Here is a 16,873-nt window from a genome sequence, read left to right as displayed (position 1 = left end):
ATTGCTTTTGCAACGGGAATGCGAGTGGATATATCGATTGGATTTGATGTCTCCTTTGGGACTCAATGAGGAATTTACCTTTTCATCGTTTCTATGATGTATTATGAGTGACTGCAGGGGTTAACTATAACTGCATTAGTATAATGTTGGTTATGCATTTACTACACTCTTTCTTTAAATGATCCATTCTCTAATTGATGTGTGCACCTTACAGTGATTAATATTGTTAGTGATGCATTATCTGAATTTAACTAATATTTAGCGTAATTATGAAATAGGGCTAATTTATCAGTAGCTGCTAATGGTTCAGCCGTAAAGATTTTACTATGGATAAAAAACTTTTTTGTAATTTGTTTACAGTTTAGAACTTTGTTTATATTAAGAATTTTGCATATTGACCTTAATATTTGAATATGATTGATTCACTGTAGAGATTGATTATCACTGAATGAGGCTGCTATTGGTGCTAATTTTTTATGAATGTTACTATGGTTCTGATCCTGGTTATTGTTGTCCTTGATGTTCTGTGCCTCATGGGGCGGTCCATTGTTGATCGCCCCCTGTTGTCATGGTGATCGGGGCCGATTGCACCACGGGATATCTTTTATCCAGTTATAGGATGTTAGTGACTATGACATCACTTCCGGTTAGACGGAACCATACAGCAATGTCCGGTGTTAGCCGGGGTAGCTGTTTGAGTTCCGTCGTGTCCGTGATGTCAGATCCGGCCAAGCGGAACTCCGTTGCTAACCACAGTGAGGTGGGGTGGCGACGTGTGTTCCGCTGTCCGCGGCTAGACTTCCGGTCACGCCGAGTGATGCCAGAGTTCAGGTGTGCACACAGGTGATTGTTTTCACCATTAGGTAGTTTGGTATTTATATGGCCTCACCTGACATGTTCACTATGGCTGACCCTTGATGAAGGTGGTAACACCGAAACAGCTGTCGGGGCTGGGAGCTATCCCTATGCTTGAGACTGCATTACTTTGATAAGTATCGATATACCACTCAATATTTTTGACATGCAGTTTGATGCCATTTTTTCTATGATTAAAAAATTGATTAACTTTGGTACAAGGCTGGTGTGCTGGTCTGTCTTGCCTGTTTCTATGGATACAGTTAAGTGTGTGTGTGTATATATATATATATATATATATATATATATATATATATATATTCCCTACCATGTGTGTGCACACAAACTCACTAGGGTTCATTTTTTTTTGTAAGAGTCCATTTAACCTAACAGGATGTTTTTTGGAATGTGGGAGGAAACCAGAGCAAAGGAATACATGCAAACTCCACACAGTTAGGGCCTTGTGGGAATTGAACCCAAGACCTCAGTGCAGTGAGTTTGTAATGCTAGCCATGACGCCAACCATTTACTCCAATGTTTCAGGCAGTGTGTGCTTTTATTGTGTTTAGCTATACACTCTTAGCTGCTTGTAAGCTTCACAATATAAAATCATGTTGTGTAAATAATGTTTTAAGAATCCTAATATGACTTTTGGTTTAAGTACTTTACATATACGTAGTGAAACTTTGTCCTCTCTCTTTAAAGAAAAAGAAAATAAATAGTCTGTTTCCATGGTGAATTGGTTATGATGCTAATGCTGTGTACACACCTAAAGATTTATCTGTCCAATCTGTCTGGTGGGATGGAAAATATGGTAATGTTTGGGCGCAAATAACAATAGAAATTTACTCCTAAGTACTGGAAGACGGACAAGATTTTCCTTCCCACCAGACAGATTGGACAGATATATATCGTGATTGGTTTATTAGTGAGTATCACATTAAACTCCTGTTCTGAAGATTATCACTATTATGTAACTTTCCAGTAACTTTGTGGCACAAATCACTGACTGTATTTATAATTACACACACACACATGCGCTATAGGGATAGTTAGAGAGCTCTCATATACTGCCACCGCAGCGCGACAATCAGCCAACAACATCAGGGCCTTACCTCCTAGTACAGACTTTTAACATGTGCAACACAAGCATTTTATAAACATTCCTTATGCACTAACTATGCTTTTACTCCTACATGTGTTGCGCTTATACATAATTTTAATCTCTTTCCCATCAAGCATAAAAAACCACAAGCTCTCTTCATTATAGTTTCTACTTCAGGGTCCATAGGGTATCCACAGGATACCTTGGGGTATAGGTGTGACGTCAGTCGCAGGGCACCAAAGAGTTAAGCTTTCAGCCTCCCAGGATGCACTAGGTCCCCCTCCTATACCCCGCCCCCGAGCCAAGGCACCTCAGTTTAGTTTGGTGCCCGGCCGGAGTCGGGTGCACCTGTTGGAGTGGGGGCTAGAAGAGCCCCTGAAGCTTATTCTTCATGCAGCTGTGGCTGCACAACTGGATGAACAGCATGGACAGTCAGTCCTGACGTCCATGCTGTCTTCCCTACACCCCGCCGGTACCAGAACGCCGGTACTGATCCGGGGATGCTGGTGGGCGTCTGGGGTCACAGCTAGCGGTGACCCCAGATGCTCCGGACCATGGCCGGATTCAAGGGGGACAGAGGTAAGCAGCGGGGTCCCGCGGTGGGTCCCCGCTGATCACATGGTCCTAAGTCCCCAGGCAGGGGGCTCCCTGGGGACTGGCTGCAGCGTGGAGCCAGGCGACCAACCTGCGCTTCCACTACCCCCTGGGACAGCGGACCGCAGCAGAGCGGTAGCGCTGCGGCGTCCCAGGGGTTAAATGCATGCCAGGGGAGCGCGCCTTCCCTGTCTCACAGCCGGCGCCTCCCCCGCTGCACACAGCCCTCTCTGCATGCTGCCGACTGGTCCTGTGGCAGCGCTCCTCCCCCAGGCCAGCCTCCTCTCTGCTCCTCGGCGGCCATCTTCTCCAGAACGCATGGTGAACGCTGCTGGAAGCGCTGGAAGGAAGCATCGTGGTCTGGGTCCCCCCGCATACCTCTCCTCCGCTGTGGTCAGGTCTGTGTATGCAGCGCTGTGTCCTACCAGGCCCTGTGTCTGTGTAGTTGAGTGATCAGCGCTGTTAGTGCAGGAATTGTTATTTTTCTGCATTGTATGTGACTGTGCTAGCGCTGCTGCCTGTAATCTTTTCTCTCTAAACTGTCAGCTTTATTACTGTCCCTGTTCTTTCTGCTAAAGCCCTTGCGGTGCGGTGCTGCAGGGTGGTCTCTCGCCTATTTAATACTTAATTGGTGAGAGAGGTCACATACGTGGTGCCATCATGTCTGAAAGTGATTTTCCCCTCCGGCTACAGTGTACCACGTGCAAAGTACCGTTAGCGGAGGGGGAGGGTAGCGCGGAGGGCCTTTGCCGGCAGTGTTTGTCCATGGCGCGGCCTATTACGGTTACAGCACCGGTACAGGAGCCGCCCTGGGCTTGTTTCGCTCAGGCGTTAACAGCTTTAGTGGGCCAGTTAGCTCCGCAGCCCGCGTTTACTCCGATGGGTTTGTCCCAGCAGTCTGTGGTGTCGTCACCCATGCAGGGGTTCCCACGACAATTGGTGGTACCCCACAGTCTCCCTATTTCCCCGCTCCCGGGTTCTCAGGAGCCAGCGTGGGTTAACTCCCTGACGAGTTCTGTACAGCACTTGTCGGATGTGTTGCAAGGGGAGTCTGTGATGCGGTCTCATAAAAGGCCGGTGGCGTCTCTGTCCGCTCCTTATGAGGATGACGAAGGGACGTCTGATGATGGGGAGATTCTAGATCCTTACGATCAGGAACCTCTCCATACTAAGGACGCTGATGCTAAGTCCAAAGTATATATTCCTGGACTTATTCGGGCGGTCCGCACAGCCTTGGTGATTGAGGACGAAGTTCCCCCAGCGGCTAAATCTAAGTATGCCTTTTTCAAAGATGTGAAGGGCGATGCCACAGTCTTTCCTCTTTCGGGTCAGTTGGTGGACCATTTAGAGGAGGCGTGGAAACAACCTGGCAAAAGATACCAGCCGCAGAGACGCCTGGCGGTGGCTTATCCGTTCGCGGATAATTATTTTGCGAAGTGGGAATCCCCTCCACAGGTGGATTCTCACGTGACCCGTCTTGTCCGTAGTGCCACATTGCCGATGCCATCCATGTCCTCCCTTAAGGATGCTACGGACCGCAAGGTAGAAATCTGCCTGAAGTCCGCTTATTCCCTTGCAGGGGGGGCAGCACGGCCGGCTATGGCCATTTGCTGGGTTGCCAGAGCGATGGAGCGCTGGGCGGATTCATTAGAGGCTTCTTTTGAATCCGACTGTCCGGCCGATCAGGCGGAGTTGATTGGCAATCTCCGTGATTCGGCCACCTACATCAACGAGGCGGCTCTAGACATTAGTACTCTGGTGTCTAGAATTTCTTCAGCAGCGGTAGCTGCTCGTCGCACCTTGTGGCTGCGATCCTGGAAGGCGGACGCAGATTCCAAGAAAGGTCTGGAAGCGTTGCCGTTTACCGGAGAAGTTCTCTTCGGTCCGGATCTGGATAAGATTGTGGCCACGCTGGCGGCAGCCAAATCTGCCTGTCTCCCGTCGGCCGCTGCTCCTTCTGGTTCGGGACCATCGTCCTTTCGGTCATCTAGGGCCCAGGGCAGGCCCAAACCACAGTCGTTTCCTCGACAGGCTGGCCCTAAGAAATCGGTCAAGCCCCGGAAGCAGGCATGGAGTACCAGACGTCCGGCCCCCAAGCCAGATGGCAAGCCTGCGGCCTGACGGTCCGGGCCTCCCTTTGGGGGATCCCAGGGTGGGAGGCCGCCTGCTACAGTTCGCCCAGTGTTGGTCGACTACTACGACAGACACTTGGGTTCTGGAGGTGGTTTCCCACGGATACGCCCTCTCCTTCCGGCACAGACCCCCGGCTCGCTTCTTCACCACGGGTCTCCCATCAGACCGGAACAAGGCTACGGAGCTGCGGAAGGTATTGCACACTATGCTCCAGGCTGGAGTTATAGTGGCGGTTCCATTCTCCCAGAGGGGCCAGGGTTTCTATTCAAATCTATTTTTGGTACAGAAACCCAATGGGTCATATCGTCCGATTCTCAACCTCAAAGCACTCAACAAGTCTTTGCGGGTCCCGAAGTTTCGGATGGAGACCCTACGGTCCATCATTCTGGCGCTGGAACCTGGGGACTACTTGGTGTCATTGGACATACAGGACGCTTACCTGCATGTCCCTATTCTTTGGCGCCATCAACAGTTCCTCAGGTTTGCAATCAGCAGCGACCACTTCCAGTTTCGGGCGTTACCTTTTGGCCTGGCAACAGCACCACGTGTTTTCACCAAGGTGATGGCGGTCATGGCGGCTTCTCTGCGGCTGCAGGGAGTCCGCATGTTGCCGTATTTGGACGACCTGTTATTGGTGGCAGGATCTCCAGAGCTCCTGTTACGCCACTTGGACCTGACCATTGCACTGCTGCAACGGCACGGCTGGCTAATCAACTGGCAGAAGTCCACTCTAATCCCGTCTCGGAGGATTCTGCATCTTGGAGCCTTATTGGACTCGGGACAGCAAAGGATCTTCGTGACGGAGGACAAGATCTCTGCTTTACAGTCAAGGGTGCGCAGTTGTCTGCACAGCCGCCGGGTGTCCTTACACTCGGCGATGAGGTTACTGGGCTCCATGGTGTCGGTGTTCGACATGGTGGAATACGCCCAGTTTCACTCCAGACCTCTGCAGCACCTGATCCTGTCCAAGTGGAACGGGCTGACTCAGTCTCTGAAGTCCCAGACGATTGTGCTCACCCAGGAGGTTCGCCTGTCCCTTACGTGGTGGTTACAGACGACCCACCTCAACAAGGGACGTCCGTTCTGGGTTCCAAATTGGGTCCTGTTGACAACGGACGCCAGTCTTCGGGGCTGGGGAGCAGTTTCGGGTCCACACTTGTTCCAGGGCAGGTGGACGCCGACAGAAGCGGAGCTTCCAATAAATATCTTGGAACTCCGTGCGGTCTTCAATGCTCTCCAGCAGGCACAGCGGTTTCTCCAGGGTCGCCCGGTGCAGGTCCAGTCGGACAACGCTACCACCGTGGCCTACATAAACAGGCAAGGAGGAACTCGCAGTCGGGCGGCTCTCGTAGAGGTCTCTCGGATCCTGGTTTGGGCGGAGCGCAATCTTCCGGCCATATCAGCGGTTTTCATCCCGGGAGTGCTCAATTGGGAGGCGGACTTTCTAAGTCGCCAGGACGTTCATCCGGGGGAATGGTCCCTGCACCCGGACGTTTTTCAACTACTGGTGGACAGGTGGGGTCTTCCAGAAATCGACCTCATGGCGTCCCGGCACAACAACAAGTTGCCGGTGTACGGGTCTCGCACAAGAGACGAAGGGGCGTCTCTGGTGGATGCTCTGTCCGTCCGGTGGACGTTCCGGTTCGCATACCTGTTCCCTCCGGTCTCCCTTCTTCCACGGGTAATCCGGAAATTCAAACAGGAAGGAGGGACGCTCCTGTTGATAGCTCCCGCGTTGCCCAGACGGCACTGGTTCTCAGACCTTCAGGGTCTGTCCGTGGACATTCCTCTGCGGTTGCCGCTACGACCGGACCTTCTGTCTCAGGGTCCTTGCCTTCACCCGGACCTAACTCGGCTGTCTTTGACGGCGTGGCTGTTGAGACGGCCATGCTGAGGTCCCGGGGGTTTTCCAGCTCTGTGGTGCGTACCATGTTACGAGCTCGGAAACCGTCTTCCGCGAGGATATACCATCGCGTGTGGCATACGTTCTTCCAGTGGTGTCGACCGAGAGGTTATGCACCGCGGGAGTTTCGTCTGTCTCGGATTCTCGCCTTCCTGCAAGCGGGACTAGATCATGGGCTTCGCCTTGCTTCTTTGAAGGTACAGGTTTCGGCCCTATCTGTCTGGTTTCACCGTAGGATTGCTACAATCCCGGATGTGCGCACCTTTTATGCAGGGTGTTCTCCGCATTCAGCCGCCCTTTGTTCCACCTGTGGCGCCTTGGGATTTGGCTGTGGTCCTGAGGGCTCTCCAAGGACCGCCGTTTGAACCACTGGGCTCAGTGGATCTTAAATGGCTAACAGCTAAGACTGTTTTCCTTCTGGCCATTGCTTCGGCCAGACGTGTTTCTGAGTTAGGGGCTCTTTCTTGTAGACCCCCTTTCTTGGTTTTTTATGGGAACAGGGCAGTGCTCCGCACTCGGCCCGAGTTTCTTCCCAAAGTTGTTTCCCAGTTTCATATTAACGAGGAAATAGTTGTTCCGGCCTTTAACTCACCGGGTCTTTCCGTGGGTGAGGCCTCTTTGGATGTTGTGCGGGCCTTAAGGACTTATGTTGACCGCACTTCTTCGTTTAGGAAGTCGGACGCTTTGTTTGTCCTCTTTGGCTTCCGTAAAAAGGGTTGGCCTGCTTCAAAGCAAACTTTGGCAGCCTGGATCCGTATGGCTATTTCTGAAGCTTATCTTCATGAAGGCCTACCGGTCCCTCCTTCTCTGAAGGCTCATTCCACTAGGTCTGTGGGTCCTTCGTGGGCAGCTCGACGTGGTGCCTCGGCAGTTCAGATCTGCAAGGCTGCTACGTGGTCTTCTGTCCATACCTTCGTGAGGTATTACAGGTTTGACACCTTCGCCTCTCAGGATGCTTCCTTCGGGCGGCGGATTCTCCTTTCTGCACAGGAGCGTCCCCACCCTTAAAGGATACTGCTTTGGGACATCCCCAAGGTATCCTGTGGATACCCTATGGACCCTGAAGTAGAAAATATGAGATATGGTAAGAACTTACCCTTGTTATCTCTATTTCTACGAAGTCCATAGGGTTCCACAGGACTCCCGCCCTGTCGCACCTGTGCTGCAGATGGGCTTTGCTCTGGTCACCGGTTTTCCGTCTCCCTCTGGTGAGAATGTGATTCTTGTATGTGTCCAGATCTTTGTTCTCTCTCTTCCTTCTCCTCCTCCGGCCTATGGCTTGGTAACTAACTGAGGTGCCTTGGCTCGGGGGCGGGGTATAGGAGGGGGACCTAGTGCATCCTGGGAGGCTGAAAGCTTAACTCTTTGGTGCCCTGCGACTGACGTCACACCTATACCCCAAGGTATCCTGTGGAACCCTATGGACTTCGTAGAAATAGAGATAACAAGGGTAAGTTCTTACCATATCTCATATTTTTATTGAGTCCCAGCGCTGCCATACACAGGTCACAAGACCAGTAGCTACAGCTACCAGTGTAAAGGAAAACCAACTGTAGGGACTCTTATTAAGATTGTTTCTGTTGCATTCTGGTGCCAAACTGTACATACTAAGGGGAGAAGTTACGAATCTCGGTGTGCTTTACACTGACTCCGGGTGCCGTTTTAAATATGTAACCTGCAACCCGCCGGGAAGCAGTCGCAGCTTCGTAAATTCTCCCCTAAGTGTTCTTTGATGTGTTTTATATTTATGATCACCTATGTGACATACGTGATTAACATATTGTAAATACAAGACGTAGAGAAATTTTTTTTTATAAGTAAGGGAATTACAGACCTTCATTTAGTATTTTTTTTTCTTTCTTTTAAGAATGGCTTCAAATGTCACTGCATGTCAGAGTCCCACCAGAGACAGCTGCTACTGGCTTCTGAGAACCCACAGCAGTTTATGGATTACTTTTCTGAGTGAGTATCCACTATGGAAATGAATAACTGGATGCTTCATATGCACAGTACTACCTCTTGAATCTGCCTTTCCATTCCATATAATACTTGCGTCTTAGTAAGTATTTCTTTTTTATTTTTTTTTCCCCTTTTAGTGAATTCCGCACTGAATTTGTGGAGCTTCTGAGAAGACGGTTTGGTGAGTAAAGTTTAAGTTTTAAGTGAAAAGCTAATTGGAGCTTTGCAAAAAAGAAATTCATTTTTGATGTATTCAGAGATACACGCGCAAAATGATGTGCCTAAATTAAAACATGCTATGTAATCCCCAAAATGTCTAGACCAGGGGTGTCAAACTCGTGACACCACTGGTTTAGACAATTCTCTTTAACTTGATTGCTGCACAATCCCCTGAATATATCCTGCTGTTTAGTATACTGGTTCCCTCACTAATGGCATTTTCTGTTAACAAAATTGCCCAAAGTCTGATTGTTAGTCAGAGTCCCACCCACAGTTTTTGGGGTCTTTTACATTTGCCTCTGGCATTTCAGGAAACAAAGCTTATTAATACAAGGATGCCCATTCTTCATTACATTACCGGAGGTTTGCAATTTATAAAAAAGTAGAAAGAATTACATAAATGTGCTGTCATCATGTCCCGCCCTCCTGCTTTAAAATAAATCCAGGATAACTAGCAAATTACAGGTATTTTTTTTATGTTCTACTTATTTAAAATGTAAAAAAATATATAATTTTTTTTTTTTTTTAATATATTTTTGCTTTATTGAAGCTTTAAGATAGCAATAACATTTTTTATATTTATTTTGTATGTATGTGAATAAACAAACAAACCAAGACTAACAGAACACTGGAGTTCTTCAAAAAAATAAAAGCTAGAACCCTGTTTATCAGTTTAGGCTGTTGATCAATATATTGGCCTGTTGACATACATACTTCAAAACTGCATTGCAAAAGCTTTGTTTCCTCTTCATTATTAGACACAAACATTTTATAATTTCTATTATATTGACTTTGTTTATGTAAACCACAGTTGCAACTATAACATATGTTTTATATGTTAGTATGGTTATTGAACATTCTTTATATAAAAGCTGCTCTTTATATTTCTTTTTATTAATCAGTTAGTGCTGCTGTAGCACTTGGTGTGTAAGATACAATGTTATTCAAAATATATATTATGTTTGCTTTAAAACCATCTTGTTTTTGTCCCAAGGAACTAAGCGAGTGCACAATAACATTGTCTACAATGAGTACATCAGTCACAGAGAACACATACATATGAACGCCACACAGTGGGAGACGTTAACAGACTTTACCAAGTGGCTGGGCAGAGAAGGTAAATTACTTATACTAATCTTTATTTTACATTGCCTACTCTGATCTAAAAATCCCCCATAAAATAGTTACTTTCCTAGATAAATTGTCAACACTTATTTATATTGATATGTGTAGCTGACATATTAGTATGCCTATTGAATGGGAATAACCCATAAAGGCATCCCATAGTAGGGAGGGCAGTGGATGCACAGTGGCTTGAAAATCTGGCATATGGGCTAATTTTGGTTCGCATATGAAGGTTTTTTTTCCATTCAATATGGAGTCTCTTCCCTTTGTTCGCACAGAACAGGGGTCAGGGAACTTTTTTACCTTTTACCCCAAAATATATTTAGATACGCCGACGTTACCCCTTGATTTGAATGGAAGGAAATCGTATAGTAGTGCCCCCATATAGTAATGCCCCTGTAGTAGTGCCCCTGTAGCAGTGCCCATGTAGTAGTGCACCTGTAGTTGTGCCCCCGTATAGTGCCTCCATAGTAGTGCCCCATATAATGCCCCTGTAGTAGTGCCCCCATATAATGCCCATGTAGTAGTGCCCCTGTAGTTGTGCCCTCGTATAGTGCCTCCATAGTAGTGCCCCATATAATGCCCCTGTAGTAGTGCCCCCATATAGTGCCCCTGTAGTAGTGGCCCCATATAATGCCCCTGTAGTGCCGCTTGTACAAAAAAAACCCACTTACCTTAATCGCCGCTCCTGCATCCGCCGCCGTCCTGTCTGCCTGGCTGCTCCTCGGAACTATGGGAGAGACATCATGACGTCTCTCCCATAGTGCGCATGGAGAGAGGCGGAAGCTGGAGTTCAGAAGAGAACTCCAGCCTCCGGCTAACGCGGCGCTGCAGGGAAGGAGCCGGGCGTCCGCTGGTAAAAACATCTTAGTGGGCGTACGGCTTAGAGCCTCCCTGCGGCACAGCCGGGCATGCATATGAATCATTCTATATTATAGAACGATTCATATGCATGCCCGGCTGTCTGTCCATTACCCCGAGGAATTTAATTTTGACCCCATGTGGGGTAATTTACCCCTGTTCCCCGACCACTGGCATAGAACCATCTCATACCACTTTGGTCCATTTCAGTGTGTGGATCTTATCTGCTTCTTGAGCTTATCATTGAGCTGTTTAATACAGAGTATCACTTTTTTTTCCCCCTTAGGTCATTGTAAAGTGGATGAAACGCCAAAAGGCTGGTACATTCAGTACATAGACCGGGATCCAGAAACGATCCAGAGGCAGCAGGAACAAGAGAAAAAGAAGAAGCAAGATCTTGATGATGAGGAGAGGACTTTAAAATTTATTGAGGAGCAAGTTAAGAGGGGCAAAGGGGAAAAAGAGCCGGTGTGTTTATCCAGCAAAATGTCATAACTCAGTGGTTCCCAAATTTTTTTGATTCACTGCGCCTTTTTTGAATCCGCATTGTTCTCACGGCACCCCTAAGCCAAAAGTTTGTTTTTGAGAAATTCTGAAAAAAATTTAGTCAAGTAATAAAATGAAGTGTGCTTACCTGTCATCCTTAGGGTCAGTTATGTGGTGGTGGACAGGTTTGTGCTTCTGTTTGTCCGCATATTTACATCACATTGACCTTAAATAATTTGATTTGTTGCTGGGCCACAAACCTGAGGCACCCCTGCAAGTGTTCCGAGGGACCCCGGGGTGCCACGGCGCACAGTTTGGGAACCACTGTCATAACAATTACATACATTGATGTAGCTTCATGTCCAGTTCTGAGCTCAAGTGCAATCTCTTTTGATATACTTTTAAAATGCAATTCATTAACGTTACAGGAAGCTGCCATTTTTCTATTCAAAGCATATTTTAACATTGTTATGCTTAGTCTGCCCCCCAAGCATGACTCAAGGTAATATCTAAGTCCCTCCTGCTTTACTGATGCTTCTTACTCATTGCACATGATAATTGCACTGTGGAGATGTCTGTATTACAGTGCTGTTGTTATTTTTGTAAGGGAAAGCCTGAATGATTTTAAAATAAACTCAATAGTATAATGGGACAGCTGCAAAGTTTAAAGAGAACACACATTAAAACCTCCTTTTGAAAACCTTGTTAAATTGATTAATCATTATATTTTAATTTATGCAGGTTTCTCTACATATACTATAGCTCGAGTCAATGCAATATTAGTATCTCATAGGGCGGCAGTTGTATGCCTGTGCTTTTAAGATGAAATACAAATTCAGATTGACAACGTGTATTTATTTTTGCATTGAGCTGAATTAGTGTAAATGTTTATTTCTAATTTACAGGACAATCCTATCTACACAGAATTAAACAGAGAAAATGAGGAAGAGAAAGGTATTTTCCTATGTAGTCTATGTAAATATTGCATCTCAGGCTTGCCATGGATAAATGATCATACATATATGAAGCTGGCCACACATGCATAACTGTTGTCAGATGGTTCAGTCATAAGGGCAAAATGTCAGAAATAGTAAAGGATTCCATCCCTATGCCTCATGACATGTATTGTGAAAATTAACCTTGTTCTCGTCTACATTATTTTTCTCCTTTTATTTTTTTTCGTAGTTACATTTAATATGGGCAAAGGTGCAAGTGTGTCTGTAGCAGCGTCTTCAAAATCCAGGTGAGGCCATCTTGCCGATGCTTTGTCCAGGACTGCGTATTTCAATGCGATGTACATTTCATGCTGATTAACACTCCATTCCAATCTCTTTCCTCCTCTTCTAGTTCACTTGCATCCAATGCACTAAAATCTGCTGCCGTGACTGGGCCGGTAAAGAGGAAAGATCCCACCCAGAGCCAAGCCAAAGAGAAGAAGAAGAAATCTGCACTCGAGGAAATAATGGAGGTGTGGACTTAGTTGATTTCTATCTTTCTACGTGGATTAAAAAAAGTGACAAACTGTTCTAGTCTGTTATTTAGTCAAAAGTATGTTTTAGATAAATTAGATTTTTTTTTTTTTTAGACTTATAACAACATAATGTACATGTGACATAATCAAAGTACTTGAACGCACATGTTTTTGTTACAAAGAAGTTCCTTCTCTATTTCTCTTTCATGCACCAGGGGACACTGGAGATCAAGACACTGGGTTATAGATGAGTGGAGCTGGCACTTTAAATCTTTAAGTGTGAGTGACTCCTCCCCCTCTATCCCCCAGAAGCCCCAGCTTTAGAATCGTGCCAGAGGGAGCCAGTCACTTGGGGCTGAGCTCAGCGCATATTTAATCTTTTAATTTTATTTTCTCTTTATTTTTAGTCCCTCCTTGAGGACAGGCTGAAAGATAGCTGCATCTGTCAGCCTGCTACATGAGACGTAGAAATGGGACGTAGAAATGATTCCCCCCCCCCCCCCCCCTGCTGTGCCCCTCATGTAGGCAGCATGGCTGATCTAACAGTAACAGCTCTGTGGATAGCTAGACAGCGCTTACTAGTGTGATCAGCCACCCGGAATTTCAGTGCTGTAGTCAGTGCGGTTTCAGAAATTGCACGGGTGCCTGTGCTGTGGCACAGTGCTCAGGAAGCTCTGACCCTTGCCTTGAGATAAACAGGATCGATTCCTGTTTTAAGGTTCCCATAGACCGGTGCTGGGGGTGGGGCTTTATCGGCGACACTGCACCTTCTGCACCCCCGCTCGGATGGACCGGAAGGAGCTCCCAGCAGAGGTACGCTTTCATATCCCAGCCATATCCCAGCCATTCCTATGGTCCTAGAGAGGCTATGTTCCTCTCCAAAATACAAGCTCGCTCCCACATTGGGATGCCAACCATTTTAAATACGTAGCAGTACAGTATAGTATGTACATGTCGGACCTCCTGCCACATGATAGCACATGTAGCTGAGTCCCACGTAATTATGACGCTGTCATCTGCTAAGTAGCTTCTTGGGGGTGGTGGGCTCAGACAGCCTCCCCTCCCCCAGTGCACGCATAGTTAGGCAGCTACAGAGTCTTTTTAGACCTAAGCTACATCATCTCCTTAGTATAGGCAATAGTTAAATTGGCTGGGCTGTTATTTTGGTGGTTATGTGATCACATAATCTGTCTCTTGACTATCATAAGATTGCTACAGGTTTTGGCCTACGGCCACACCACCATGAGCACAAGCTCGTCCAATCTCGAAAGCTGAGCAGATCAGGACTGGTTAGTACTTGGATGGATTCCGTCTGGAATCACCAGATGCTGTCGGATTATCAAGTAATAATACCTGTAATTTTCATCAGGAGATTGTGGCTTCAGTTATCATTAATGTCAGCTGTGATTAAAGGGAAGCAGCAACTCTACGCTAACATTATCTGCAGATTGTTCAGTAACCTATCACTGTTACCTTGAATGTCTGTGTCATACATTCCTATATATGTTACAGAATTGTCAGCAGCATTGAGCTACAGCTATTGCAGCATGTTTAATGACATATTGGGGGGGTGCCTGGTACCACCTCTGTGTACGTACTTGCGTCTCTGTCCTTCAATAGTACAAGTATAATATCGGATATGCCTCCTTTAGTTGGCACAAGCAGTGTGAAGTTACCTTTTATAAGGTTTTATGTGTACCTCAGCATACTTATCTAGCTGGGGATATACCACTGTCGCAAGGTTTTTCTCCCACATTGCACTACAGATGTGCTGACCCCTGTGATCTCCCCAAATACAGAAAACTTGACTGCATAATTTTGGTAGTGAGGGACCTCGTTGTGCTTCCTCTTAAAACTAGGTGTTTTTTTATTTCCCAACTGCTACGTGGGGCAGGCCAGTCATACATCATGGCCTCCAGGCACAGTCTTCTGGTGCCTCGGTACTGCTCCAGGTCTCGGGACCCTAATGCGGAGGCGGTAGACAGTGTTGGCGGTACGATCTCGTCTTCCTGCTTTTCCCCTTATTCTGCTAGTCCTCAAGGGGGTCTAGCGAGAGGTGGACACGGTTTTCATTGTAACTCCAACCTGGTAGTTGGTCCTGGTACTTAAATTTCCAACTGCTCCTCTTCAGGGAACCCTGGCTACTACCGTTTCTACTGGTCCTCCTGCTTCTAGATCAGATCGTATTCCCTGATTTACAGCATCGGCATTTCACAGCGTGGCTGTTGACGCCGCTGTTTAAACGTGGTTTCCAAGGGGTCGCAAGCCGGTTTTCTTCTGCTCATTATCATCGCATATGGTGTTCTTATGTGATCTGGTGTGAAGATCGGGGGTTTCCCACCACTGCTTCTTCACCGGGATCTGGATGTTGGCTTACGCCTCGGTTCTTTCAAGAATTCAGGTATTAACAGCGCCACCAGGATTTTTTCCTCAGATTCAATCTTCTACAGGGGGTTCTTCTATGACAACCTGTGTTGTCCCGCCTACACCTTTCCCTGATTCTGCTGTGCCTCCAGTCTTCTCTGTTCGAGACTTGGAGAAAGTGGAACTGATACTCCGCTCTTGGACTATGGTCCTCCTATGGGCCTTGGCTTCAGGCAGGCTGGTCTCAGAGTTTGGAGCTCTGTTTCTGTCGACTCCCTTATCTGTTTTTCCTGTTGATAATACGGAACTCTGTTCAAAACTGTCTTCCAACTTAGGTGGTTTCGGCTTCCACATCAACCAACCATTGTGATTTCGCTGTCGCATGGCCCTCAGCCTTCCCTCAATGTGGAGTTGTGCGGGTTATTGCAGCATTGCGGACGTCAGATTCCTTGTCTGTCCTGTAGGGTGCTGCTAATCGTGCTTGGCCTGCTTCTATGCCACATGGATCCATTTGGCCATCCGTCAGGCTTATGTTGCTAGTGCTCGGTTTAGCCGCTTTTCTATCTGAACTTTCCACTTGTGCTGTGGTTTCTTCTTGGGCTGCCCGCATGGCATCTCAGCAGCTTTGCTCTTTCGTGCGAGCCCGTGGTCCACGATTCGTGTCTTTTTGGTTTGTTTTGGTCGCAGGGTTTGGCAGGTTACTCAGGGCTCACCCGTACGAGAAAACTTTGGGACATCCCTAGTGTCTTGATCTCGGTGTCCCCTGGTGGATGAAGGCGTAAATAGGATATTGGTACTTACCAGTAAAATCCCTTTCTCCGATTCCACAGGGGACACTGGACGCCCTCCCAGCACTTCTTTACCTACCATTGTGTTCTGTTTTTTTATACATGTTGAATAAATTTTGTTATGTATGTTTCTATTCGACTTTTCCATCCTTGTTGTTGCTTCCTTCTCCTCAGTTATGTCTTCTGTTATGTTTCCTCGGGCTCCAATTCTCAAACTAAGGCTTCTGGGGGATAGAGGGGGAGGAGTCACTCACAATTAAAGATTTAAAGTGCCAGCTCCACTCATCCACCCTTTATTCCCCAGTGTCTTCATCTCCAGTGTCCCCTGGGTAATCTGAGAAAGGGATTTTACTAGTAAGTAGCAAAATTCTATTTTTTTCTCCTTTAAGGTAGTAAGATTGAGATTCTTTACATCCATATGCAATCCTATATATAGTATCATAGTAATTTTTTTTCTTGTTCGTGCGCTGTAAAAACATATTTTTATGAAATGAATATACTCTCGACACCAAGGTTATATTTATAGAGTATAAAATATATGGAGATATTGTGCAACATTCAGAAATGCATTTCCCTCCATGTCTACGGCTAGAAATTCTTCTTTATAACCTTAAAGAGCCACTAAAAGTTAAATACAAGTTGGCTTCAAATGCAAGTTGTGGCCTTCTGTCCACACGTCTTTATTTAAGTGTTCCATTAGCTAATCAGAATGGATGCTATTTCAGGAAGTTATTGGAGAGTTAGTAAGGGGAGATGTGATCTATTGAAATAAATATTATAATTCAGGTTTCAAAGTAAAAAAAAACTTGATTCATTGTGTGAAATTATTCTATGCTTGTTTTGTAGATGGAGGCGCAGAAAAAGAAACCGGAGCGCATGGATTATTGGCTGCAGCCTGTGAGTTAGCCCATGCAATAACAAATTATGCAGGTTTTATAGAAAGTCTGGGAGACCAGTAACATGTAACTGAATGCACCACCTTTCAATACATTGTATCTGTCATTCTGATG

At 46.5% G+C, this 16,873-nt stretch overlaps 1 protein-coding gene across 1 annotated transcript in view; it reads left to right on the top strand.

Annotated features, from left to right (window-relative positions):
• The window catches only part of KIN (Kin17 DNA and RNA binding protein), a 31,893-nt gene that overhangs the window by 4,025 nt on the left and 10,995 nt on the right, over positions 1 to 16,873 (top strand). Inside the window, exons 2-9 of the mRNA XM_088468911.1 lie at positions 8,458 to 8,552; positions 8,687 to 8,730; positions 9,763 to 9,885; positions 11,041 to 11,222; positions 12,146 to 12,194; positions 12,426 to 12,483; positions 12,588 to 12,708; positions 16,710 to 16,760. Coding sequence (XP_088325037.1) covers positions 8,458 to 8,552; positions 8,687 to 8,730; positions 9,763 to 9,885; positions 11,041 to 11,222; positions 12,146 to 12,194; positions 12,426 to 12,483; positions 12,588 to 12,708; positions 16,710 to 16,760 — 723 coding nt within the window. The remainder of the gene's footprint in view (positions 1 to 8,457; positions 8,553 to 8,686; positions 8,731 to 9,762; positions 9,886 to 11,040; positions 11,223 to 12,145; positions 12,195 to 12,425; positions 12,484 to 12,587; positions 12,709 to 16,709; positions 16,761 to 16,873) is intronic.

Source organism: Taudactylus pleione, unplaced genomic scaffold, assembly GCF_031769625.1.
Source record: "Taudactylus pleione unplaced genomic scaffold, aTauple2 ptg000086l, whole genome shotgun sequence".
Classification (NCBI taxonomy): Eukaryota; Metazoa; Chordata; class Amphibia; order Anura; family Myobatrachidae; genus Taudactylus; species Taudactylus pleione.
Note: the sequence above shows the minus strand (reverse complement) of the source record. Positions and strands in the feature narration are given on the sequence as shown.